The sequence below is a fragment of the Periophthalmus magnuspinnatus genome, chromosome 6, assembly GCF_009829125.3.
Source record: "Periophthalmus magnuspinnatus isolate fPerMag1 chromosome 6, fPerMag1.2.pri, whole genome shotgun sequence".
NCBI classification, from domain to species: domain Eukaryota; kingdom Metazoa; phylum Chordata; class Actinopteri; order Gobiiformes; family Gobiidae; genus Periophthalmus; species Periophthalmus magnuspinnatus.
Window position 1 is genome coordinate 18,091,160 of NC_047131.1, and position 25,864 is coordinate 18,117,023.

General features: G+C 38.8%; 1 protein-coding gene across 1 annotated transcript; it reads left to right on the forward strand.

The window, feature by feature from the left end:
* Nucleotides 1–13,191: 13,191 nt before the first annotated feature.
* Nucleotides 13,192–16,146, forward strand: hyal6 (hyaluronoglucosaminidase 6). The gene is made up of 3 exons (XM_033967518.1): nucleotides 13,192–14,127; nucleotides 14,937–15,026; nucleotides 15,670–16,146. The coding sequence occupies exons 1-3, from the start codon at nucleotides 13,192–13,194 to the stop codon at nucleotides 16,144–16,146; spliced, it is 1,503 nt and encodes a 500-aa protein (XP_033823409.1).
* The last annotated feature ends 9,718 nt before the right edge of the window (nucleotides 16,147–25,864 follow it).

The window sequence follows — 25,864 nt, forward strand, 5'->3', positions numbered from 1 at the left end:
CGGAAGGAGCCAATTTAAAAAAGAGGAGGAGGGGGGTTTCTGGGAGCAAACGTTGGGAATGTTGTCGGGATAAGGTCAATAAAATACAAACATTTATAAAAATCTGGTATAATATTTGTCACAAAATGTCATTTACTTAAAAAAATACTTAATTTGGGTTTTATAGAGTAATGTAAAGCCAAATTCCCGTTGCTATGGGAAATGGTTCAGTCCGTATGGAATGCAGCTCTGCGGAGGGAGGGGCGGGGCTGCGAATCGTGACGTAGAGGGGGCTAGGCATGGGTTTGGGGAGGACGTCACGTGAAATTGAAATGTTCTTTTTAATTGTTGTTCATAAACATAGAAAAAAAACCCCCAAAACAATTAAAATTCCACAATTTATTCTATAACTACTTTATTTTCTTGCAGTTTTAAGATACTAAACAATAATGATTTAATATAAACAATGCAAATAGTTTCCTAAAGGTCAATAAAGACACATGTTTATTATTTAATTTTCATTCACATAATTTTCATATAATTTTCATTCACTTTAATCTGGTTGTTGAGCAAGAAGATTGTATTGAATTGTAATATTACTAATTGTGAAGTTATATTTTGTTATCCCTGTGTAAGAGAACCACCACCAAGAATATGGAGACCTGCTGTCTTGTGCTAATAAAAAGTGGGGCATACTGAAAGTTTTTTAGGGCAGAATTATAGTCATAACCCAGAAACAGGCAGCAGACAATATATAGTCTAGAAAAAAGCTAAATCTTCACTAGTAAGATAATATTTAGGAAAGGCTTGTAATATTCACTTTTGATCTATGACTTACGCCATAAGCCTTGTAACTCATCTCCCTCTTGACTAATTTAGGCTTCCCCATGAGGCTCTCTGTAACTAAAATAGACACCGGTAGGTAGTGCTATTGTTGTGGTTGTGTACAGTACTTGTGACAGATGGACTGCGCACTGCTCCTGTCCTAATCTAGAGACCACCTGCTGAATGTGCTCTGTTTATCAAAGAATGGGTTAAAGGCATAGGGGTTTAAAAGAGCCACCGTGTAGACCGAAAGCATAAATACATAAATAAATCAATAAATAGGGTTTCTAATTGTTTTACAGTATGCTGATTCACCCATACCTAAAGGTGCAAATGTAGCTTAACTTTGCTGGTGGTGGAGGCTCTGCCATCTGCTCGCCTCCATATTGCTTTGCCCAAAAATGTTCCACACTATGATGTTAATATATCTGTCTCCATGGAGACCAGCAGGTGATGCCACCAGGCCATGTTACAGGCTAGATCTATAGAGAGTTGAATCTGCTCACAGGTAAGAATGCATGTTTTTGCTTACAGCTGTACCCACCTGAGAAAACCCGATCTCGTCTGATCTCAGAAACTAAGCAAGTTCGGCCTGGTTAGTACCTGGATGGGAGAATGCATGTTTTTAGCAATAAAAAGACCTGTAATGAAATACAAATAAGCACCAAGAGCTCCATGAAGCCAAATGGACAGTGGATCCACACCAGAAAAGTTGCATAGTGCAAGTTTAAGTGACATTAAAAGTCATTAATGAGCATTTGAAGGACTGGATATTTTTTGTGAATTGATAATTGCTGTGGCACAAGTGCAAATTTTTATCACTCTGAAATCCATGAATATCATAATAATAATAATAATAAAAATGGTGCTTGTTTTAACAAGCAGTAGCAGATTGTGTATTATATAATATGATTCATGTTGGTGTCTGCTTGTATCCCATGTGTTGCAATGGATCATCCAACTGTCCGAAGTCATGCATGAGTTTTCAGGTGAATCAAAATCATGTCATCTGAATGAATGCAAGAGCATGTGAATGAATTTTCTAAGGCCCATAGTTGGCCAAGTGCGACCCAAAATAGTGATGTAGCATTGCTGCATTGTAAAGAACCACTCCAAACAAAAAAGGTTTCTACTTATTGTACTGCAATACAAAAACTTCCCAGCAGATGGCAGCAGATCTAATTATTGAATTTTGGTGCAACCTGTCAACTCTTGTTTGCTCCAAGCTGCTGTGCTCAAAGTTGGAGGAATAATAATTCCATAGGGATGCTGAGTAGCAAGTTTACTTTTGGGACCTATGAGTCTTAACATTTCTAGGCTGTCGGCTATAAACAAAAATGCAACAGTAAAGCATACTCAGGATCAGGATTAGATTATCAAGGCAGACAAATGTAGATCAATAAGAGTCTATGGTTTTCCCTTTTAAAGTCAGACACATTTTCTCTGTAAATGGATTTGCTCCTGTTTGTCTGTTTGTGCTGGCTGCTGTATTCTGCACTTCTAAAATGCTCTCCAAATTTGTTAGACTACATGCTGACTTGAACATATTTAAGGTAAAAGACTACACAACAACAACAACAACAACAACAACAACAACAACAACAACAACAACAACATTATCAATATGAGGCTTCTTCTTTTGCTTATTTATATAAATGTAAGAATGTTTTCATAAGCAATTAATATGTAAAAACTGCTAAAGTGGGACATTTTTGGGACATGCAAAACTGAAATTTCACTGACATATTAGGTACAAAAACAGGATATTTTGGATATCTTATTTTGTTTTTGAATAATGGATCTGATAGAAAATGGGCTTAAAAATATAGATTTCACCTCAACTGATGTAGCTAAATCCATCTCGAAATTAGATATCAATAAGAGTTTCAGTACAATCTGTCACAGTCTTGCTATATCTTGCTTTAGGTGCAGATTGGTGGTTGTTGTTGTTGTTTTCATGTGAAAGTGCTTCATGCTTAGAAAAGAAAATGACCAAAAAACAACAGTCTTGCCTGAAGACGTGGAAGGTAATGAAGTACAAGGAGTAAAGTACTGTACTTAAGTAAAAGTTTTAGGTATCTCTGCTTCACTTAAGTACATTTTACAGTGGATACTTTTTATTTTTACTTCACTACATTTGAGAGAAGGTATCTACTCCACATTTTTGAACTGGACTGAAAAGTAAAAAGTACTTTTACATGATTTGAGGGGTTATTTTTACCATGGTCGTGGTAACATCCTGACTAAAGTTTTTGTGTTCAAGCTTCAGTTTTGAGCAAACAAAATAAATTCACAAAATTCAGACAAAAAACTGATTCATATTGGCACGGTTGACCAAAATCAGTATAATTTTTAATCAATATCACTACATTTAATACTTGCACAAATTAACAACACTTGTGTAAAATACTTTTACTTTTTACTCTTAAAGTATTTTTTTTTTTTGCATTTTTACTTAAGTAGATTTTTTCATATGATACTTTTACTTTTACTTGAGTAAGTTTTTACCTCTGTATCTGTAGTTTTATTTAAGTAACAAAATTGAGTACTTCATCCACCACTCATTGCCTGTATTTGTCTATAGCTCCAGAGCGTATGTCATTTCGTGATCATCAGAAAAACATTCTGATTTATAGAGTGTGTTTAACCATGTCCATTGCATCTGTCTAATGTCTTTGTCCACCTCTTCCTGTCATCAGCGTTCTGGATTCTTCCACAGCCACTGAACTGCTGCATCATTATTTCACACAGCTTATTCAGGTGCTGGTGCTGCAAGTCAACAAGAACAAAATAACATCACAAAAGAACATTAAACATTTATAGTTCTTTTTTTCCTATGTAGAATGGCTATCACTATAACATCTGAATACTAAATCAACTCCAGTGTGTAGTCTGACTTTTAAATACAATAAATATCAAATTGAAAATGTATTATGCAGTACTGGTGCAGAGGTGGGGTTCATATCCGTGTGATATTTTATCAGCTGCAAACTTAAGGGAAGGAACGCCTTTCTCATATGAGGCAAGATGTCCATGTGATAAAACATCTGGAAAACTAAACTGCCCATTTGCAATAAACTTTACAGCTATATCAGCAATACCACAATATCATATGGTATTTCCTGAATAAAAAAATAAAATAAAAAAATTAAAATGTGAGTAGTTTTGGTATAGAATAATAGGAAAGTCAGTCTTTAAGATTAGGCACGTGTCAAGGAGGTGGCAAGGGCTCTTTTTGTCCCTCAAGTGCCCCCCTAATCAAAAAGTAAAACAAAGAAGTACTTCTATTAGCATATTTTTGCCTCTTTGTTGATAAAATGCCCAATATTTTCTGTGTGTTCCCTTGATTTGAATGTTTGAGCCCCTGTCCCGTGAGCCCTGTTCAAGATGGCACTGGCCAAAACATGTCAATGGCAAATATCCAGTGGTGGAGAAGAAGTACTCAAAACTGTTAATACTTAAGTAAGAACAGATACCGGAGCAAGAAAATACTCAAGTAAATGTAAAAGTATCACAAGGAAAAATCTATTTCGTATTCGTTTAAAATTGTACCTAAAGAGTAAAAAAGTACAGTAAAAGTAATTCATGCAGATTTTGGGATATAATAAAGGTTTAGATGTACTGATTCTGATACAGATTTGTGTTGAATTTTGTTCAACAGAAACAACTGAATCGATATTTTTTTCTATCAGTTTTTATTTGTATGTTTTGTTTGCTCAAATTATGAACATGTTAAAAATAAACCCCTCAGCCTTTTCAGCACATCTCAAACAATAATGAAAAATACCTTTACTTTTCAGTCCTGCTCGCAAATGTAGTGAAGTAAAAGTAAAAAGTACGCACTTAAAAATGTATGCAAGTAAAGTACAGATACAGAAAGAGACACGCAGGTGACGACATCAGATCTGCGGAGAAGCGAAACCCATTTACAGTAAGAATGCAAGTATTTTTGAGACATAAAAACACCTGTAATTGAATAAATGCTGAATAGATAAATGTTAAGGTTTCATATGTAATATTCCAGTAATAGCCATAACATCTCCATGGAGACAAGCTGGTGTCACATTCTCTTACATGATGCACCTTTAAGTCAACTGTGCTTGTTCATCAAGATATTATAATGAATGTGTGTGAATTGAGTTGAGGATTAGAGTTAGTCTGCTTTGGTCCAGTTAATGAGCGCACAAGGAGGGGCCACCACAACAACACCCAGGCTCTGAGGGTGAGTGTCCCCAGAGACAGAACGCTTTTGTGGGTTTAAAGATGAGCAAACGTCCCTAAAAACTAAAGGTAAGACATATTTGCTTATTTGTATTTATTGTGGATATATTTATTAGAATATATGATCAAGAAAAAAATAAATTTAAACCCAAAAGATGAAAAATTGAATTGTCTTCTATGTATGTTCTAAAAGATATTTAAAGAAGTGTACCTTTTTTGGGTCACACACCCCCCTTAAATATGCACTATGTAACTTTTCTAGTGGACGATACATCACCTGTTTGTCTTCATGCAGATATGTTCCACAGTATGGCATTAAACTTATCTTTCTTTTATCTAATTACAGTTTTATTGGCAAACCATCTTGGAAAAAATAAAAAATAAAATACATTCTTACTGTGAGCCAGGTCACACTCCACGCTCCACAGATCTGACCTGTAACCTGGTATAGCGTCACCTGCTTCTCTCCATTGAGTGGGATAAGGTTAATGCCTACTGTAGAACATTCCGGGCAAAGCAATGACATCTCCATGGAGACAATCAGGTGACAGACTCTCTAAGTTACATGTTACATCTTTAATATATAGTGTATTTAAAGGTCCTATATTGTGTAAAACTGACTCTTGTGAGCTTTAAGTCATGTTATAATGCTGTTACCTCCTCAAAAACATATCTGGAGTTGTGTCTTGTTGTTGTTTCATTTACACATGTTTCAGTAACCCTTTGTTATTAGTCTCTCTACATCTTCAAAACTCAAAATGTTCCACCTTGTGATGTCATCAAGTGGTAGTTTTCAAGTTAACAGCTACCTTTTACCTTTCGTTCAGTAAAGATTGGAAATTCCAGGGCTGAAATCATCCAATTGATTCTAGTGGTGGTTTACAGAGTTTAAAAACACAGTAGACCACTTCCTGTATCACCACGTGACATCACTAGGTGGAACAGAGTGTTTTTAGACTGAGCAAAGAACTCAGCCTTAATATGTAAAGTTTGTGTCAATGAAACAAAACACAGCTCCGGGTATGTTTGTGATGAGGAAACAACATTATAACAGATCAGAAAATAGCGTAATATGAGCCCTTTAAGAAAAAATAAAAAACAAGAATTAACATGGAATACTTAGTGATATGATAAACTTAATGGTTAATGGTTAGTCGATGTTTATAAGGTAACTAAAGATGTGTTATATCCAAACCTGGGGCCAAAGAATTTCACCCAATTCAGATTTAAATTAGTCAAATGTGAAAGTCCAGTCAGCAGTTGTGCAGTTCTGTGCAGCAGGGAACTGTCTGAGTGTTAATCAAGTCCAATCACATCTGGAAACAGCTACAGCGAAAACCACACAACCCCAACTATGAACCAGGACTGTGACCAGGGGGAGGGGCTGTGATGGGAAGAGGTTTGCACAAAAGATAAAAAAGGGAAATTAAAGGTTATCTCATAGAGCTTTTAAGATGGTGATTCATTCAGCAATTCTCTGTACAGAAATGTGTTCAAAAGGTGAAAGTAAAGATTTGATTTCATACGGTTTGGCTCGTTAACCCGGTGTGCTACAAGATAATTATGCTGTTAACTCAAGGCAAACACCAAAACATAACAAGATCGATTCCTTTTCACTTTTCTTAAAACAATCTTACAAATCTGTGTTACACCTAGTATTCAGTTACATTTCAACAAGTGCATTTAGTTGAGGAGCTAAGTAAAAATGTTACTTCTTTGAGTACTTTTACTATGTTTGATTTATACTACAGTGGTCCCTCACAATATCGCGGTTCACAAGAAAGTTTTCTCCCCAACAAAACCCAAAATGTCGATGAAACCGCCAAATTTCAGAAACACTTTGGACTCAAAAGTGTTTCCGTGCACTGGAGCAGAGGCACGTGAACAACAAATTTAAAGCAATCATCGAGAAGAGGGATATAATATACAAAGGTTTGAACTTTAACAGTGTTTAAACAAGAGAGAAATGCGAGACAATACCTGTCTGAGAAAAGTGTATAAAGTGTGTGGTGAGGGGTTTTACAGCTGGAAAACATATATAATAATTGTAAAAAAAATAAAGCTGACTACTTTGCGGATTTCACCTATTGCGAATTATTTTTAGAACGTGACCCCATGATAAACAAGGGACCCCTGTAGATCTGTAGTCTTTGTTTTGGCTATTCTTTCCACTATAATAATAATTTCAAGTGGTAAATATTAAATGCATTTTGTGGCCCGACCTTTGAAAATACCAGATTATGAGCATTATGTATAGTTTTGTACTTGCAAATAGGCTACACCAACTTCAAATTATTGATGATGATTATAATCAAGTGTTACGTCCAAACTGTCTTATTTGAGTAGATTGTTGAACCACTTTGTACTCTACTTCTCTACTTCTACTTGAGAAGTCACAGTACTCTACAATATTTCTTTACAGTATGTAACTTTATGAAGGGGCCAAACCACCTATGAACATCTATGAAAAAGCGCTGAGGTTTTGACAAAAGAACTATCTGAGCATGGAGTACAGGGCTGCATATAAATGTGTGACTTTATGTTGTGCATTTAACCCAGAGGCATTGTGGGTAGACTACAGCTGACAGGAGCAGGGCTTAGAAGACATAAAGAACACTTTTCCCCTCAGTGCATTGTTCTGTCTGACTATGGACGGCATTTATAAGTAGTGAAGGCTGTAGAATTATCGTAGAGGCTATAAGGGATACTACTACTACTGCTACTACTACTACTACTACTACTACTACTACTACTACTACTACTGCGCACATATGGTCACAGAGAGCCAGTGCTGCTTTATGTAAATGGAAATAATACTGATCCCATGGAGGCAGAAAGTTAAAACCATATATCTTCAGAACTTTCTCCATGAAGATAGATACGATTAATGCCATACTGTGAATTATTGCAGCCATAGGAATAACATTTCCATGGAAACAAGACGAACAAGAAGGAGGACACCAATAAATGCAATAAAAACATGCTTTAGTATAGTCTGTATGTTGGATAAAACGTTACACACTGCGCCTTTAAATATGGCATTGGGATTGTAATGGAAGAAATTAAAATTGAGCAAACACCTGCATCAGAAAAAATAATTTTAAATGGCTTTTGGTAAGAACCTGTGAGAGGAAAGTTATAGCACCGGCCATGACCACATTAAAATATAAACCGTTAAGAAGTAAAATAAAAATTGAGCGACACAGCAATGACATTTTCATAATAACTTCAACTTTCTCCGACCCCGTTCCTGACCCGCTTTCATTTCGTATGGGCTTAACTGCAAACATAAAAACAAGTGGTGAGGATCCTGGCAGCGTAACAGCAGCTGACTCGGACGTCACAGCAGATGACTATAGCATAAACCAATCTGCTGTCTCCATGCGTCGCTATACTTCTGGATGTCTCTCTGGTCATGAAGGATTAAACCTCTATAATTAACTGCTAATTTGCGGTGAGTTCATACTTTCCACACCACACTGTCCAAGCCGCTCAGGACTCAGAGCAGAGAATGAAAACCTTGAAAACCCCAACAGCTTTATGGCCCTTAGAAATGAGGCGATTTTCACACAAGTCAAGCCAATTATTATCTTTGATTGACGATGAGGCTTAGCAGACTTCGGATTTTGAAGGCTTCATTGGAGATCTATGGCTGCAATGAACCAAGTGTCAGAGTAGTTCTAAACTCTAAACGCAAAACTTCCAGGAATAGTGGTGGAGGAAACCCATTCATGTTTTTTTTTTTCTCCAAAGATTTAAATGTGGGTGTTTTAAATCCTCACAACCCAAAAACCCACCCCAATTCTGGTCTTAAACATAACCCCTCAGCAAGACAAGTGGTGGAAGGTAACCAAGCACAAGTAGTAAAGTACTGTACTTAAGCAGAATTTTTAGATATCTGTACTTTACTTAAGTATATTTTACACTGGATACTTTTTACTTTGAAACCAGGTATGTGTACTTTCTACTACACTACATTTTTGAACTGGGCTGAAAAGTAAAAAGTACATTTCATATCATTTGAGGGGTTATTTTTATCATGTTCCTGACTAAAGTTTTTGAGTTCAAACTTCAGCTTTGAGTACACAAAAAATAAATGCACTAAATTCATAAGAAAAATTAATTAACTGGTTTGTATTGCAATGTTGACCAAAATCTGTGTCAGTTTTAATCAGTATCACTACATTTAACACTAGTGTGAAATACTTTTACTTTTTACTCTTAAAGTACATTTTTAAAGGGGTACTTAAACACTTTTAGACAGTGTCACTTACTTTAGATTTAATTATATGATATACTTTTAATTTTACTTGAGTAACTTTTTACCTCTGTATCTGTACTTTTACTTAAATAACAAAATTAAGTACTTCATCCACCGCTGAGCAAGACCAGCCATAACCATAACTCTATAACAAATGTCTAGCTAAATTTTGATAAAATGTGGGAACATAAAGGTTCTTTTATTCAAACTCTTCTAAGAAAGCTGACAATACAGATTGGGACAGTTAAAAAGGGAGTACAAAATGTTATAATGTTGTCCCCTCATCAAAAACGTGGTTGGCAGTACGATTATATCCAAAGTGCAGCCCACAAGCCGATGTCACCCATGCTCCTGCACAACACTATACAAAGACATGATACAAAACAATGCACTACAACTTCACAAACCTGATGCAATGTGCAGTAGTTTAATTAGTGAAATGTACACTGATTGTAATATGATAGCTCACTTAACCTGGAGGGCAAAGGAAGTGTCAAAACATTTTAACACATTTATAGCTTTTTGGAAATAATAAAAGGTGACATGGTGATCTAAATATGTTATGTGTTAGCAGTTAATACCCCACAGAAGTGTAATAATACCCTCCTTTTAAGATAAAGCAGCAGATGTATATTTTCTTCAGAGATAAGTTAGTTGTACTTTTATTTTATGACATTGTCCTCTGTTTTAACATAGTCTGTTATGATTTTCTTTCTTTTGTTTTGACAGAAATGGAGCATGTTTCTCTTGTTAATCTGCCTGTCAATTCTACCCATAAGAACTTGTGGAGACTGGAGCTGGTCCCAGACTATGCATCTCAGTAAAGTATAGGAAAAGAGTAGTAGTAGTTTTGGCTGACCAGGCCTATTGAGGGGTTATCCAAACAAGAGTGTATGATCACAAACACTGTATCCAAGTAATGAGTGAATCGTATGAATCTTAAACAAGCTAGTCTCACTTAAAAAGCTGCTGAATACAGGAAACAGCCTCTTTTCACATTAAACGTACTCAAAAAAGAAAAAAAAAATTGAACTTTCAAGCAAACTGTTAGCCAAAAGTCAATAAACAGTTACCAGCCACTACCCTCTAGCTCAACTCAACTTTATCATCTCAAAGGGTAATTCGGTTGCCCCTTGCCCCTGTTCTCATCTGGATGTCTTTGACTGTTTCTCCTGAGTGTCTCCAGGCTGTCCCGTGTGCGTTTGGCTCAGGCTTAGTAACTGGGGGGTCTGTTTTGTGGTCTGGACCTCGCTCCGTCCACAGTCTCCAGACCTGACGTGGTTTTGGTTCTTATGGAGCCTGGCTGAGAGGCTTCACCACACTCTGTTTATGTTGGAGCTACTTCACCGGGAAACCAGTAAACTCATAGGGTTGTGCTTGGAACCAGGAAAGCCTCAAAGGTTGAGGAAATAAAAAAGTGTATTTCAACCAACCTAACACATTTGGTAGAATAATCTGTCTCATGTGTTGATTATTTATTGACAAGATGTTACCATGCAGTCACTGTGACATGAAAGTTAGTTTTTTTACATTTTGATTAAATAAATAGTCAAATGTACTTTTCTGGGGTTTTGATCAGAGAAACAAGGTTCACTGGTTTGGTATAATGTCTGTTGTGCAGAGTTTGCATGTTCTCCCTGTGTGTAGGTAGGCAGGCAGATGATGAATTTCCTCCAGCCAAAAGTATACCTTAAACCTAACCTTAGTGTATTAATGAGTCTTTCAATTGGTGATTTTCATTTTCTAGAAAGTGATGTCATACTCCCAGATGGGGGACAAGAGCCAGATTTCCCTGTTGATTACATAGTACTTTGCCATGAAATATCCAAAAGGTAAATGTACAAATGTTAAATCTGATAGTTTCTATTACAGACTAGGCCCATGAACATACTGTAACAAAAATCTATATCAAGATTAATTTTAGCTGCCCTCCATCTGTATTAAATATTATTGGCCTATAGAATGATGTGATGTGAAAACCAGAATACTTTCAGAAAAATTGTACTGTGGATATAATAAATTAAAGTGTATGTGCAGTGTTGGATTATTGTATGTTAAAGGTCCTGTATTATGCAAAATTTACTCTTGAGCTTTAACCTATGCTAGAACATTGTTATCTCATCAAAAACATACCTGGAGTTGTGTTTTGCTTCAGTCACACGTTTTAGTAACCCTTTATTAATAGTCTGTCTACATCTCCAAAGCTCAAAATGCTCTGTTCCACCTTGTGATGTCATGAAGCAGTAGTTTTCAAATTAACACCCACCTTTTATCTTTAGTTCAGTAGAAATTGGGAATTCGAGAGCTGAAAATATCCAAATGATCCTACTGAAGGTGTATGGAGTTTAAAAACACAGTGGAGCACTTCCTGTAGATGTGTTCCGGTGTTTGTAGCCCTGCGTGCCTCAAATGTTGTATTGAATCGTGGATGTAATTAAAGCTGCAAGAGTGCAACATGAATATTTAAAATTCTTGTATTGGCAAACCAAATATACAACTTCTAAGTCACATAAGCCCTATTACTACTGACCCAAAGATGAAAGAACATTTGACTGATTGAACCAGCGTCAGTGGTTTCCTGGCCCTCCTCTTGTTACTACATACCGCACAGGGGCATGATGGGAGTTTTTCCGTGGTGTCCTTGGATGCAGCCTCTGAGACCAAGCTCCCCCTAAACCCTTTCTCTTGCAATGTCTTTCTCCTGACAGTGGAAAATGGAAATATGAATTGGTTGCATATGAGCTGATGGCGCCATGAACACACTGTGCTGTATTTGATGGAGGTCTGTAGCGTGAAGAGGTGCAGTTTTGGACGATTGATAAAGAAGAAAGTAGGAACAAAGTGAATGCACTAGAGTGGCGCCGAAAGTATTGTGGTCTGGGACTTTGAGGAAACCACACACGCATGCAGAAAATCAACATGTGCTAATCAAAACCATGTGACAGTAGGATTCTTAGATGTCTATTACCCCAAGTCTTTCTCGCGAGGTTTTATGAGCGCAGCCAGATAGTTCATCATTGTCATGCCTCAAACTAATGTGACGTAATCAGGAAAACCTCATTGGCTATTTCCTTTCTCATCTGCTTGGGAAGTCTGGAGATCAAAGTCTGTAAGATTGAAGAATATAGGACAATCCAGTTGGTGCAGAAGTGGGATCTCATCATTAAAATAACATTGGTTATATGCAAAATATCTACTGATCTCAACAACTATATTTCCTGATAATTATGGAAAAATGTTACAATTATTTAAATCATATTTTAGATCTGATGACACAAAAGCGAACAGATGAAATGAGGCATAAAAAGAAAGCTGTAACCTATGGCAAACATTTTCCCGTTTATAATTTTGTGATAATGCATGTAATAGTGCACTCATAAATCACTCAATTTTCCATAGATTGTTGTGTCACAGGTAGAAATCAGGAGGTCTCCTATGCTGTTTTATAAGTCCATAAATCATCATGTTCTGAGCATTTCTACCATCACATTGCATTCATTACCATCGGCCATGTTTCTTAAATGGATAGTTTTATTTTTTTTCCCCCACAACGACAACAAATGCAAGTAGGCATTATTTTAAGTTCTATAAACATGAAATGCCAAAGGGAAGATACTCAAAAGCATGTTTAAAGGCTAATAACTAAATAGTATGTGTCCTCTAATATTACACTTTGTATAGAGCATATAGTGCGTCAGTGTGTTTGCCCTGGTTTACAGTAAACCTCTTCTATCTCTCATCAAAGCATTTGTTGTGCTGTGGAATCTAGAGCATCCACTTCACTGGCCCTGTGTTCTCTCTGTTTGCGTGCTTATTTGTGCTTACTGAAGCTCATAATATGTTCATTCTTTCCTCTTCTCCATCCAGTGTGCTTCCAATAATTGCCCCATGTCTACCCTCCGGCCATGGCATCCAAAGGGCTCCACCTGGTGGTGGTTCTGGCTGCACTGGTTTGCCTTGTGAAGCTGGAAGTTTGGGAAGACCAACTAAAACCAGGGCGTGTACCACTCATCCCACATAGACCGTTTGTTGTGGTCTGGAATGCCCCAACTGAATCATGCCGTCTTCGATTCAACGTGGACTTAGATTTAAGCATTTTTGACATTGTTGCAAATCTTAACGAAACTCTTAGTGGTCCGAATGTCACTATTTTTTACCATAGTCATCTCGGATACTACCCATACTACACTAACTCTGGCATACCCATCAACAGTGGTCTTCCCCAAAACCAAAGCGTTACGAAACATCTCAGCAAAGCAAGAGTCGATATCGATAAAATGATTCCGCATAAAGATTTCAGAGGACTTGCCGTCGTTGATTGGGAAAACTGGCGACCGCAATGGGTACGCAATTGGGGCTCTAAAGACATCTACCGCAACAAATCTAAGGAGCTAATTCGTAAACTGCATCCTAATTGGCCAGACAGCAAAGTAGAAAAAAAAGCGAAAGAGAGTTTTGAGAAAGCAGGGCTAACATTTATGAATTTGACATTGGCATTGGCGGAAAGTAGAAGACCAGAGGGATTATGGGGGTTTTACTTATTCCCGGATTGCTATAACTATGGATACAAGCAACATCCACAAAGATATACGGGAGAATGTCCAAACGTAGAGCATGTTCGCAATGACCATCTGATGTGGTTGTGGAAGCAGAGTACGGCCTTATACCCATCCATCTATTTGGATTATGAACTCAAGTCTTCGCCCAATACGGTGAAGTTTGTGCACTACAGAGTCAAAGAGGCCATGAGGATCGCTTCAATCGCTCGTACTGACTACACCCTACCGGTATTTGTGTACTCCAGGCCGTTCTACGCCTACACCTTCATAGTGCTGTCACAGGTAAGGCTGGGTTTCATTTGGGGTCATATAGCATAAAGAAAGCAACGTGTAGATCAAAAGTATGTTGACTTTTTAATGTGGCTGGAAAGATATTGGAGTAATTGAGTATGAAAAATAAATGGACAGGTTCAAAATTTGAGCATTGTTGGTTTACATGTCCCTTGTTACGACTCAACCAACATTAAGGAAGTAACAAAAGCCAAGATGTTAAAATGGTATAAATACAGTTGTAAATTGTAAAAGGTAAAGTAACAAAGGTGGTCTTAAATATTTATACAAATGTATAAATAAAAACACCTAAACTAAAAAAATAATATATCAGGTTCAACAGATAACAAGTTCATCGTCTCAAAAAACTAGTCACATAGGCCTATTAAAAATGAGCGACAAAATGAGGAACACATAATACAATACCAAACTCGGGGTGTGCCAAAGTAAACGCGAGTGACATAAACCTACAAACAGAATTGAGTGACAAAACAACAAGAGACCTATAAACATAACTAAACTAGGGTGTCAAACACACCAGGTTAGACACAGAGATAAACAAGTGACTAACAGACTAAATTACACACAAAGACAAAATGGCATACTGGTTACAAAGGCCAGCAACCTCGAGCAGGTGTGTAGAGGTGCTGCAGGTGAGAAACAGGAGGCACAGTCCTCCAATCTGCAGTGAGGGCATAAATACAATACATATCAGGATGTTTTCAAACTTTTTTTCTGTGCAGTAAAGAGTGTCAATGTTACATAAGACTGTTTTGTGTATTCCAATGGTACTCAAAGCATATTTTTCATCTCCTTGATAGAGTGACCTGATCCACACCATTGGGGAGAGTGCTGCTTTGGGTGTGGCTGGAGTCGTCTTGTGGGGATCATCAGAATATGCCCGATCGGAGGTAATTGTGACAGTAACAAACCTAAATGTATAACCTACAAGTGATAAAATATGACACAGCTTATTAAGAGTTAAGTACATGGTATGTTTGTATGTTAATTTCCATTATTTAAATGTATCACTGAACAAAACCATTTTCTCTTTTCATTTTCTCTCTGACTATTTGGTGAATGTCTCTCTCCACTCTTAACCCCATTTCACACTGCTGGCAAGTTTTCTCAAATGAGAGCTGTGCTATGATATAGACTATCCTGCCCCTGTAGGGAAATTCATCCTTTGAATTTGAGCTGTTCTTCAAGGCAACCTATCAGGAGCAGAATTACACTTCCAACGTTATTATGATTATAGTTTTATTTCACGTAGAGTGTTTAAAGTCTGGCTTACACGCCCAGTCCTCCAAAACACACTTAACACCATTATATTTAAGCACAACACAAAATCCTACCTCATCTGCGAAGGTTAGGTGTAGATTTTTTGCCTATAGTTGTGTAAATTTAGGTTGATGAAGATGCCTATGTAATCCCTCATTCATCCAAGAGTGGTCCCCTGTATAAACGGTTTCAAAAGTAGCCCCAAAGAAAAATAGGCCCTTCAAGAAAATGTCTTGAAAATTTCTCAACCAATTTTTCTTTTTGCTTCCATAGAAAAACTGTCTGACGGTGAAAAACTACATCGATGGCCCCCTCGGTCACTACGTCATCAACGTCACCTCAGCGGCCAAACTGTGTAGCAAGGCTCTGTGCAAGAAGAACGGCCGCTGTGTACGCAAAAGCCTGGACTCTGCCTCCTATCTACACCTCAACCCACGATTCTTCCAAATCTACCGGAACCCCTCTCCAGCAGGGGGCCCCCTCTTCACCGTCAGGGGTCATCTCAACAACCACGACATTCTGGACATGAAGCATAAGTTTACCTGTCAGTGCTACCAGGGCTGGACAGGAGTGTACTGTGAGGTTCCCCAAACTCCTGGGCCTATCCAACCGGACACAGAGGATTCACCCTATTCCAGAGAGCATGGCCTTCTGGGAGATTTACTGCTCTTGTTGTCGCTGCATTTTTCCTGTATTTGTGTTATAATGTTTTTAGGTTTATGTTTGATTATTAAGTGTCTTATATTGTGATGTGTAAATGAATGAAGAGTAAGTGATCAAAGATGCACAAGAAGGCAAAGGTAAGTGGGACTGAGTGAAGGTGTGTTTTTAGGATAGAATGATCAGAGTGGCGTCAAAAAGTAAAGGTGCACTATGTAATATTTCTGGTGGTGGTTCTCAACTTACTTGTCTCCAGGGAGATGTTTCATTCATCATTTCATCAAGTTTGTTTTTATTGTTCAAAAATATATACTGATTCTCCCAATAACTTAGCCTGGTGGAGAAAGATAAGTCTAATACCAAACACTATGGAACATTCCTGGAAAAACCATAACATCTCCATAGAGACAAGCAGGTGGTAGACCCTTGACTAAAAAAGTTACATAGTTTTTGACAGATTTTCCAGATTGAGATGGTTTGGATAGAGGACTGGATAGGAGGATGCAAGAAGAGAACTGTGAATGTAGTAAAAGAGGACATTAAGTTAGAAATGATGGGGCAGATATATACATTAAGGTTATATAATAAAAAAAAAAAAAATCCTAACAATACTTTTCCCAACTCAAGTTTTAATATTCACCCTTACTTCATTCATAAATATTCCTTTAAATCATACTAAGTATAGTAAGATAAAGTATAGACAGATTGTTGTGTAGAATAAACTGAAGTAGTCCGAGAGCTGGAAGAAGAGGCATGAGACTGTAGTTCTAACCATAGAGTGTATATTTAAATGGACATGTCTTAAAATGCTCGTATTAACCTGCTCTACATGATTCTGATATTTTTGCTATTGTGTCAGTAAATCAAGATATCAACATTAATAACAGGCTCATAGTATTCGGCTCCAGGGTGACACTACACTCCCTTAGTCCACTACTTCACACAGTCTATGGTTCTAACGCAGAAGTTTATTTACTACCAGTATGGGGGCTAGCACCTGGTGACATGAACTCTCAAGACACTGTGATAGTGCTGTCCATTCCAGTCTTGTGCAGTCTAGTCCGGCTATACTTCTATTGTATTATACCAAGATATCAAGGACTACGCTGGCTGTGTGGGGCTGGCACAGCACAGTCACATAGTTACATATTAGAGCAGTGGTCCATAATGACAATGTGCCTTTTAACCATTGCTTCTTGATGAAAAGGTAGAGGTGTAAATTAATCTTTTTGTTTTTCTTTTGTTTTCTTCTCTGAGACATTGGAGGAGAAGCTCTTGCAATAGGCTCTGTGCACAGCAGCATGGGAGCTAGCTCACTGTATCTCTTAGACAAAAGTCATTTTTATTAAAGTCTGAAACATGAAATAAACAACCTATTAAAATAAAAATAAAATAAATAAATATGAAAATACATAAACAAAGGCTACTCAATTATTTTTATCCCTGGAATATTTCAGTTGCGTGGTGTTTAATGTTTATTATGGCTCAAAATCAGAATTAGTGTGAACATTGAGACCATAAATTGTATATATAAATGAACATAGCTAACTTGCTAGCCGCCAAGTTCCAAATAGGAAGTGTGTCAGGTAACCAAATTATATTAAAATAGATACAGGTAAACCTTGTTCAATTTACCTTTTCAAAAATGTGTTTATCTTTTGGCACATGATAAAGCTGAATGTGAGTTTAATTCAATTAATACATTTGGAAAACAAGTTGTACAATGAGCCTTACATAGTCATGCACATGTTAACATTATGGTTGCTAGGTAACAACTATGGAATTACCTCTGCATGTCTCATATCATGTCTCATATCTGGGGACTCCCTAAAAGACCCACATTTCGTCCGGGGGTGGGACTTACATTCTATTGCGACCATGGCAACCAACTTTTAAACAGTGTTTTCCTATTCATGTGCTAGGTCTAAAAAAAAACCAAAACAAACTTAACTTTTTGACAAGACAAAGCTAATTTAGTATGGAGTCCCGTCATATCTGCGGCCCATATCCAACCAGGAAGTACAATAATAAAATTCACCAAAATTAAAATTTAAAAAACTAGAAAAAATAAATATAAATATATAAATATAATGATGTCAACTATGTTTAGTGAAATAGTCTTACATGTCAGTATTCCTAACTTTCTTAACACATCTTAAGTAGTTTGGGCATTACACCACTGCTAACAACAATAAACATGCTAACTGCACTCCAAAGTTAGTGTTAAATACTTTTAAGATAAAGAAATATACACAAGAGTAAACATATTTGCTATGCATTGTTTATTTTTGGAACAAGTTAATGCATTTTATAGCAAAGGACAAAGTTAAAATCTGTCAACTAGACAAATCGCTGCAGGAGTGAAGATGTTTCACTGCTCATCCAAGCCGCTTCTTCAGTTCAGAACTCAAGACTCGACTTGTACAACGATTTGTCCAGTTGACAGATTTTAACTTCATCTTTTGCTATGGATCAGACATGGATCATGCATTCTAACATATTTCAAAAGAAACGTTCTTTCTATTGAAATGGTTCAAAATGCATTTTCTTATCAATTTATGGGCCTACTGAAACGCCCTCCTCAGTCTAGAGAAGAAGCGTGACAGGGCAGACTTGGGGCGGGTGGTGAACGCTCTCAGCTCGTTATTGAGATGGGTCACTACAGCTGTTTCAAAAGCTGCAGCATCTGATGCACAAGCAGCCCCCAGGAGGGCGCTAGAGGACCCATACTCCACTTTGAGACGTTTGGCTGCTCTTTTGCCAATTTTTTGTAAGGCCTCACAGCTGATATCAGCATCTTCATCGACAATGAGATGCTCCTGGATCTTTCTATGTAACTCCTCAGCCATTATACTGGTGTCATGATTGGGGATTCTTGCCATTTCAAACATTTTTTTGACACAAGCCTCTGTAAGGCTGTACGTCACTTGATGTCCACAGGGGGGCGCAGGCGGGTTGCTCGTCTCTGATATGGTTTGTTGGACAGTGGACATTTCATCTGTCGGTTGGTGCGGGGTGTGTTCTGCTGGCTCATGTTCCGTGGCACTTGGTGCTGGTGAAGTGCTGCTCTGGTGTTCTTCAGGCAGAGTCGGACTCAGGCTGCAGACATCTTCAGACTCCCCTTGGTGAGTGGTGGTTGGGGTTGGTTCACACCACTCTATGATGCCATGGTTTTCTCTTGTAACTCCAATGAAGGCCAACTGTGACAGGACTTCCACAGGCAGAACCTGTAGGTTCACTGATGCCAGATGGACCTTCTCCTGGGGCTCGTGGTTTGCATCGGTAAGGGGTGCAGTGCCCTGGGTGACATCAGGTACGTGTTGTTGTTGTATGTCATTCAAAGAAACATTTTGATTGACAGTGGTAACTTCCTGTGAAATAGTTTCCAATGAGCCTTCCTGGAGGGCGTCAGGTTCCATATCCTGGAGCGTGTCTGGTACCATGTCCTGGTGCTCTGATGTTGATACATCTTCCTGTACCTCAGGTGTGGTGGCCTCACTAACCTCAGATAAATGGACTGGGGCAGCTTCAGAGACCATCTCTTCAGTACCTGAAGGAGCTTGTGGCTCACACCACTGGACTGTGTTGTTGTCATTCCGAATCACACCCATTGCCATCAACATAGGGAGGACATCTGGAGACAGCAGGTGGAGCTTGTCATCTCTGGCTTCTGTGCATGTGTCCTCCGGCAGAGTTTCAGACGCTTCTTCTTGAGGAACACCAGATGTGACTTCTTCAGTAACCACATCAGGCTGTTGTAGGTCCACTGGTGCAGACTGGAGCTCTTCCTCAGATTGGGTCACTGGTTTGATCATCTCCTGAGGAGGTGGGGGGTGCGCAGGACATGTCTCCTCTGGTGAGTCCTCTGAAACACTGGTGTCCTTAGGTGGGTTTGTAGCCATAAGCCTTTCTTTCATAGCTTTAAATGCTTGCATGCGTTCCAGCTTGTATAATTCCTGCTGTCGGACAACATGCTGCTGGAACATCTGCTCCTGGTGAGGATGCAGCCTTGGGTTGTGCATCTCCATGAGCTCCTTATACCCCATCATCTCCAGCATTTTGTGTGCTGCCCTGGTCTTGGCTGCCTTTTTGGAGGAGGCCATTCCCTGGCAGGACATGTTTCCAACTCTTACCTCCACACAGAAGGTGGTGCTGTAGCGGTCATGTTGTACAAACGAGACCACCCTGTACTCAGGAGATCTTTGCTTCCTCACATCCAGTATTTCTGAGAGGGCGCAGATTGGATTTCTATTATAGAAATAGTATGGACGTTCCACAGGGTCCTCCAGATCCATGTGGGGTTTACGCCAGTACGGAGTCGCCTTCTCTGGCACTGGAAGCTTCTTCAGGTCCTCCACCACTTTCTTGGCTGCATTTGTTTTAGCCTTTTGTTTTGTGGGCCCATTGCCAAAGCCAACAAACTTCCCCGCTCGTACTTCTGCGTGGAAGATTTTTGTAGGTGTTTGGCCCTCTTCTTCCACCTCAAACTGGACATGCAGATCATGCAATACAGCAAGATCATGCAAAAGTGTCAAGTCTGACTTGTAATCCTCCTTAGGTATTTCAGTTTCCATTTTGTAGTGTTAACTGAACCGCAAATCTACTTTTATGCAAGAGTTTCTGTGAAATTGTCTCTCTGTTCGACGAGTCTGGTTGTTTGTGTCCAGTGCTCTGACTATGCTCTCACTAAATCTGAAGGGTGTGATGTCACCAAGCGAGGCGTGACGTCATAAAGAATGGAATGTCATTGTCATGGCGACAATCCATTGGTTTGAAGAGAAGGAGAATGGTGACAGTTGCCATAGCAATATACAATTCCAATTTTACATTAGTTAAGTCGCAGGTTGTGGGAAAAAAGTAAAATTTTTTTTTTACAAAAATAAGAGAAGTAGCACTGAGTTCTAAAATGAAATACCTCTACCTTTCTCATCGACATAAAAAATCCTACAGAAAATGCAAACACAATTCACGTGCTTGTACACATTTCTTCTGACCGCTTAAACCAGACATGGGCAAACTATGGCCCTGGGGCCACACATGACTAAAATTATATTAAAATAGATAATGGTAAACCATGTTCAATTTACCATTGCAACAAGTTATTGATCTTTTGGCATGTGATAAAACTGAATGTGATTTTTTCTGCTGTGTTTATTTAACTGAAATTTAATAAATGAATTATTAATTTAATTAAGTTGTACAATGAACCTTGCATATTCATGCTTCGGTACATGTTACAGGCCAAATCTCTAATGTAATATATACATATATATATATCCTGGTGGCCCCTCTGTCACATTTTAGAACCCATTGTGGCCCGTGCTCACCCCTGGCTCATACAGTCTGTAAGACACAAACATCCCTATGTCTAAACACAGAAGTGTCCTTCGGTGAACTGTTCATTTTATATGTCTCATCCACCTGCAGCGCCCTGTTTTATTTATTGACTTTAGCATGAATCTGCAAATAGAGATACAATTGGACAGTGAGCTTGCCGGGCGTAGTTGTGCACAGAACCAATCATACCCAGGATTAAAAATATAGGCAAAGGTAAGTGGGACTGAGTGAAGGTGTGTTTTTAGGATAGAATGATCAGAGTGGCGTCAAAAAGTAAAGGTGCACTATGTAATATTTCTGGTGGTGGTTCTCAACTTACTTGTCTCCAGGGAGATGTTTCATTCATCATTTCATCAAGTTTGTTTTTATTGTTCAAAAATATATACTGATTCTCCCAATAACTTAGCCTGGTGGAGAAAGATAAGTCTAATACCAAACACTATGGAACATTCCTGGAAACACCATAACATCTCCATAGAGACAAGCAGGTGGTAGACCCTTGACTAAAAAAGTTACATAGTTTTTGACAGATTTTCCAGATTGAGATGGTTTGGATAGAGGACTGGATAGGAGGATGCAAGAAGAGAACTGTGAATGTAGTAAAAGAGGACATTAAGTTAGAAATGATGGGGCAGATATATACATTAAGGTTATATAATAAAATAAAAAAAATCCTAACAATACTTTTCCCAACTCAAGTTTTAATATTCACCCTTACTTCATTCATAAATATTCCTTTAAATCATACTAAGTATAGTAAGATAAAGTATAGACAGATTGTTGTGTAGAATAAACTGAAGTAGTCCGAGAGCTGGAAGAAGAGGCATGAGACTGTAATTCTAACCATAGACTGTATATTTAAATGGACATGTCTTAAAATGCTCGTATTAACCTGCTCTACATGATTCTGATATTTTTGCTATTGTGTCAGTAAATCAAGATATCAACATTAATAACAGGCTCATAGTATTCGGCTCCAGGGTGACACTACACTCCCTTAGTCCACTACTTCACACAGTCTATGGTTCTAACGCAGAAGTTTATTTACTACCAGTATGGGGGCTAGCACCTGGTGGCATGAACTCTCAAGACACTGTGATAGTGCTGTCCATTCCAGTCTTGTGCAGTCTAGTCCGGCTATACTTCTATTGTATTATACCAAGATATCAAGGACTACGCTGGCTGTGTGGGGCTGGCACAGCACAGTCACATAGTTACATATTAGAGCAGTGGTCCATAATGACAATGTGCCTTTTAACCATTGCTTCTTGATGAAAAGGTAGAGGTGTAAATTAATCTTTTTTTTTCTTTTGTTTTCTTCTCTGAGACATTGGAGGAGAAGCTCTTGCAATAGGCTCTGTGCACAGCAGCATGGGAGCTAGCTCACTGTATCTCTTAGACAAAAGTCATTTTTATTAAAGTCTGAAACATGAAATAAACAACCTATTAAAATAAAAATAAAATAAATAAATATGAAAATACATAAACAAAGGCTACTCAATTATTTTTATCCCTGGAATATTTCAGTTGCGTGGTGTTTAATGTTTATTATGGCTCAAAATCAGAATTAGTGTGAACATTGAGACCATAAATTGTATATATAAATGAACATAGCTAACTTGCTAGCCGCCAAGTTCCAAATAGGAAGTGTGTCAGGTAACCAAATTATATTAAAATAGATACAGGTAAACCTTGTTCAATTTACCTTTTCAAAAATGTGTTTATCTTTTGGCACATGATAAAGCTGAATGTGAGTTTAATTCAATTAATACATTTGGAAAACAAGTTGTACAATGAGCCTTACATAGTCATGCACATGTTAACATTATGGTTGCTAGGTAACAACTATGGAATTACCTCTGCATGTCTCATATCATGTCTCATATCTGGGGACTCCCTAAAAGACCCACATTTCGTCCGGGGGTGGGACTTACATTCTATTGCGACCATGGCAACCAACTTTTAAACAGTGTTTTCCTATTCATGTGCTAGGTCTAAAAAAAACCCAAAACAAACTTTTTGACAAGACAAAGCTAATTTAGTATGGAGTCCCGTCATATCTGCGGCCCATATCCAACCAGGAAGTACAATAATAAAATTCACCAAAATTAAAATTTAAAAAACTAGAAAAAATAAATATAAATATATAAATATAATGATGTCAACTATGTTTAGTGAAATAGTCTTACATGTCAGTATTCCTAACTTTCTTAACACATCTTAAGTAGTTTGGGCATTACACCACTGCTAACAACAATAAACATGCTAACTGCACTCCAAAGTTAGTGTTAAATACTTTTAAGATAAAGAAATATACACAAGAGTAAACATATTTGCTATGCATTGTTTATTTTTGGAACAAGTTAATGCATTTTATAGCAAAGGACAAAGTTAAAATCTGTCAACTAGACAAATCGCTGCAGGAGTGAAGATGTTTCACTGCTCATCCAAGCCGCTTCTTCAGTTCAGAACTCAAGACTCGACTTGTACAACGATTTGTCCAGTTGACAGATTTTAACTTCATCTTTTGCTATGGATCAGACATGGATCATGCATTCTAACATATTTCAAAAGAAACGTTCTTTCTATTGAAATGGTTCAAAATGCATTTTCTTATCAATTTATGGGCCTACTGAAACGCCCTCCTCAGTCTAGAGAAGAAGCGTGACAGGGCAGACTTGGGGCGGGTGGTGAACGCTCTCAGCTCGTTATTGAGATGGGTCACTACAGCTGTTTCAAAAGCTGCAGCATCTGATGCACAAGCAGCCCCCAGGAGGGCGCTAGAGGACCCATACTCCACTTTGAGACGTTTGGCTGCTCTTTTGCCAATTTTTTGTAAGGCCTCACAGCTGATATCAGCATCTTCATCGACAATGAGATGCTCCTGGATCTTTCTATGTAACTCCTCAGCCATTATACTGGTGTCATGATTGGGGATTCTTGCCATTTCAAACATTTTTTTGACACAAGCCTCTGTAAGGCTGTACGTCACTTGATGTCCACAGGGGGGCGCAGGCGGGTTGCTCGTCTCTGATATGGTTTGTTGGACAGTGGACATTTCATCTGTCGGTTGGTGCGGGGTGTGTTCTGCTGGCTCATGTTCCGTGGCACTTGGTGCTGGTGAAGTGCTGCTCTGGTGTTCTTCAGGCAGAGTCGGACTCAGGCTGCAGACATCTTCAGACTCCCCTTGGTGAGTGGTGGTTGGGGTTGGTTCACACCACTCTATGATGCCATGGTTTTCTCTTGTAACTCCAATGAAGGCCAACTGTGACAGGACTTCCACAGGCAGAACCTGTAGGTTCACTGATGCCAGATGGACCTTCTCCTGGGGCTCGTGGTTTGCATCGGTAAGGGGTGCAGTGCCCTGGGTGACATCAGGTACGTGTTGTTGTTGTATGTCATTCAAAGAAACATTTTGATTGACAGTGGTAACTTCCTGTGAAATAGTTTCCAATGAGCCTTCCTGGAGGGCGTCAGGTTCCATATCCTGGAGCGTGTCTGGTACCATGTCCTGGTGCTCTGATGTTGATACATCTTCCTGTACCTCAGGTGTGGTGGCCTCACTAACCTCAGATAAATGGACTGGGGCAGCTTCAGAGACCATCTCTTCAGTACCTGAAGGAGCTTGTGGCTCACACCACTGGACTGTGTTGTTGTCATTCCGAATCACACCCATTGCCATCAACATAGGGAGGACATCTGGAGACAGCAGGTGGAGCTTGTCATCTCTGGCTTCTGTGCATGTGTCCTCCGGCAGAGTTTCAGACGCTTCTTCTTGAGGAACACCAGATGTGACTTCTTCAGTAACCACATCAGGCTGTTGTAGGTCCACTGGTGCAGACTGGAGCTCTTCCTCAGATTGGGTCACTGGTTTGATCATCTCCTGAGGAGGTGGGGGGTGCGCAGGACATGTCTCCTCTGGTGAGTCCTCTGAAACACTGGTGTCCTTAGGTGGGTTTGTAGCCATAAGCCTTTCTTTCATAGCTTTAAATGCTTGCATGCGTTCCAGCTTGTATAATTCCTGCTGTCGGACAACATGCTGCTGGAACATCTGCTCCTGGTGAGGATGCAGCCTTGGGTTGTGCATCTCCATGAGCTCCTTATACCCCATCATCTCCAGCATTTTGTGTGCTGCCCTGGTCTTGGCTGCCTTTTTGGAGGAGGCCATTCCCTGGCAGGACATGTTTCCAACTCTTACCTCCACACAGAAGGTGGTGCTGTAGCGGTCATGTTGTACAAACGAGACCACCCTGTACTCAGGAGATCTTTGCTTCCTCACATCCAGTATTTCTGAGAGGGCGCAGATTGGATTTCTATTATAGAAATAGTATGGACGTTCCACAGGGTCCTCCAGATCCATGTGGGGTTTACGCCAGTACGGAGTCGCCTTCTCTGGCACTGGAAGCTTCTTCAGGTCCTCCACCACTTTCCTGGCTGCATTTGTTTTAGCCTTTTGTTTTGTGGGTCCATT